This window comes from Aplysia californica, unplaced genomic scaffold, assembly GCF_000002075.1.
Source record: "Aplysia californica isolate F4 #8 unplaced genomic scaffold, AplCal3.0 scaffold01325, whole genome shotgun sequence".
Lineage (NCBI taxonomy): Eukaryota > Metazoa > Mollusca > Gastropoda > Aplysiida > Aplysiidae > Aplysia > Aplysia californica.
The window spans coordinates 25,971-28,925 of record NW_004798595.1 but is presented as its reverse complement, the minus strand read 5'-3'; the positions used below and the strand labels follow the sequence as shown (position 1 = coordinate 28,925).

At 37.9% G+C, this 2,955-nt stretch overlaps 1 protein-coding gene across 2 annotated transcripts in view; it reads right to left on the bottom strand.

Moving 5' to 3' along the window:
- Positions 1-1,876: 1,876 nt before the first annotated feature.
- The window catches only part of LOC101849587, a 7,023-nt gene continuing 5,944 nt past the window's right edge, over positions 1,877-2,955 (bottom strand). For both annotated transcript variants that reach the window (XM_005112573.3, XM_005112572.3), the window contains exon 4: positions 1,877-2,475. In XM_005112573.3, coding sequence (XP_005112630.1) covers positions 2,342-2,475 — 134 coding nt within the window. In that variant the 3' untranslated portion in view covers positions 1,877-2,341. The remainder of the gene's footprint in view (positions 2,476-2,955) is intronic.

Sequence of the window (2,955 nt, the reverse complement as noted above, 5' to 3'; positions counted from 1 at the left end):
TTGCTTCCCTAACCTTGGCAAATCCCATGAACAATACTAACATTAACACAAACTTGATCAGTTTTCCATAAGCTCCACGTTGTGTTGTTTTTTCCATATGAACCTGAACTTAAGGACTTCATCAGCATGTAAGGTGTTCATTGTGGTTTCAGTTCACATTTTTCTTTGTCCATAGCTGCTCATATTTAGTCTTATCACAGCCTTCGTAATTGTCAGAGCTGGATGCATTGCTGTATTCATCACAAAATCGTGCCCCCCCCCCGAACTCAGACAGCGTGCTCTCATATGATCATACGTGTGCTGGCCACCCACCCGCTCTCTCTGGACCCTGGCACATGCTGAGCCTAAACAAACATCTTGCACACATCAACAACACTTGTGTATTTTAGTTTAGCCTTTCTCTTTGTCATAGAAAGCAAGTTATTTCTAATCTCTCAAAGACGAAATGACTTCCCCCCCAATTTAAAGGAATGATAGTGTGAAATTACTTTGGTCATTTGCGTAAATGTATGTCATTAATGAATTTCGATTTATATATATGGGTACCTATGATGAAGCAGAGGTCCTGAGTTCGAGTCCTTTTTTGAGATTTGGCTTCCAGAGGAAGCTGGCTTTTCCATCTCAACGTACGGACAGGGTTATAATTAACTGATGACTGGTTTTGTCCATGCTACACTGTCATGCTTTTGTCAATTTTTGCAAATATCTTGTTTTGCTTTAACTGTGAAAAGAAATGTAATAAATATAATATGTATAAATATCAAAACAATACCTTTTGTTTTATTTCATATATCATTTATTCATCTCAAACAGTAAAATATTATAAAAACCCAAGCCCAAGATCTAATCATCATCAACAAAGTGTCACTGTCACAAAACATATAAATTTAGCAGTTCAAATTTCATTTTGACATTGCTGATGGTCAAAGAGATGTTGAGCATTTCAACACTACGAATTTGAGTCATTAAAAAAAGGGTAATGAAGTTTTCTTCCGATCACAGGAGATGATTCACCGTGAGGTCATATGAGGATTCTTTTTATAAGCATTGTATCATCAGCATCATAACAGAATCACCCAAATCAATCTCTGGGGTGTCCAGATAAAGTCATTATTTGAACAAAGACATGATCAAGGTAAGGGACATCTTGCAATAGTTTTGTTTTGTAACGCTATTTCTTTCCTTGTTCGCCACCTCAGAATTAAAAAGTCCTATCTGGCATTTTTGGCCGTTTTCAGTTAGAACTACTAAGAATATGAGGTCAGAAACCAAATGTTCTATCTGCTTTATCAAAATAGTAAAAATATTCAGAGTCGTTATCAAGATATTCAAATTCAAAGAATTTCATTAGAAAAAGCTTGATATATTGTGAAACTCAAATTTTTTAACGTCAAATATTCTCAAAACTAGGTATTAAGTAGATAGAACTTTGTAATTCTGAGGTAGCCAGTTTTTACCATTAACAGATGAGTGCCCAAGCCATGATTCTGATTTATGCCCTCTCTTTTTCTTTAATTCTCTCAAAACTGAACCGAACCCCCCCCCCCCCCCCCCCTCCCATGTCTTGTGGAATGATGCTGATAATATAAGCCTTTGACTCTGAGCCACAGACATCTTGATATTGTCCATAGTGTTTTATCACTCAAGCAAGGCATGGGTAGGAACCAAAGGAATGCATTTTGGACTTGACTTCAAAGACATCTTACTTATAGGTAGGTGTCATTCAAACTCAAATGCTATTTGGACAAATAGTTCTGTTGCTGTACTAATATGAACCTTGGTTCTCATTATAATATTAAGAATTTGGACCAAAAGAAACACAAAATGGGTGGGTGGGGGGGGGGGGGGGGGGAAGAGGCCATGTGTACAGTAACAATTGGTACCATGAGGTATGGGCTTTAGTTTACAAATAAATTTGCATTAAACCGTGCAAAAAGACTAAAATGAACAATGGCTATCTCTCATGACTGTAAATGGTAAATGGTAATGGTTTAACACCCCCATTCAACACTGTTCGGTTATTTAAGAGGTGGGACCTCCGAGTTTACCGTCCATCTCCGAAAGGACTGAGCCAAATGGGAAATTCATATAAAGTGCCTTTCCCAAGGACACAACGTCGGACCGAGCTGACGCTCGAACCTCCCAACCCACAATCTCATGATTACGGGTCCGGAAGCCTAACCATTTGGCCATCAACGCCACCCCATACTCTGATACATACACATTTGACATAATATTTCAAGATGGACAACATACATTGCTTGCAAACTAAAGCTACACTTCCAATCATACATTCAATGGCGCCATACATCATAAAGTAACTCTCTGTTAAAATGAAATGCTACCTGTCCTGAGCCACCTCAGCACTTGGTGTATTGTAAAGCAAAGTAAATGTCAAATAGCCCGCTCCTAGGATAATCACAGACACAATCATTGTCTTCCAGTTTTCCCAGCGGAGTTTTTTCAACTTCTTACCTGTGAATAGGGAAAAAAACATATTAAATCTCAGTAGTAGTAAGGTGTGAAAAATAATTTTTTTAGAATAAGTAATATAAACAGTGACAGACACAAAAAAAAAGAGAAAAGGAAGCACAAAACAAGGGGTTTGACTAGGCTGAACTGCAAGATCCGGGCATAAACAGAACACCCTTTGTTTTGGTTTGTAAAAGGGAGCGTGTGTTTGCTCCTGACTACAGATGGCCTCAATCTGAAATTCAGTCAGAGCACTGAAGAAAACAAGAACATTCTCATTGTATCGATCATACAACTCCCCGTACACTGTAGGCCTTTCATACCATGTTTTATTACTTATGGGAGATTCACCAGTCGTATGCTCGCCCACTTCATGTTAGGTGATTTTACCTGGCTTCAGGAAGTAAATAATAATAATAATAATAAATAGCATTTATACTGCGCATTTCCATTTCCTAAAAGATGCTCAATGCGTATTACAAT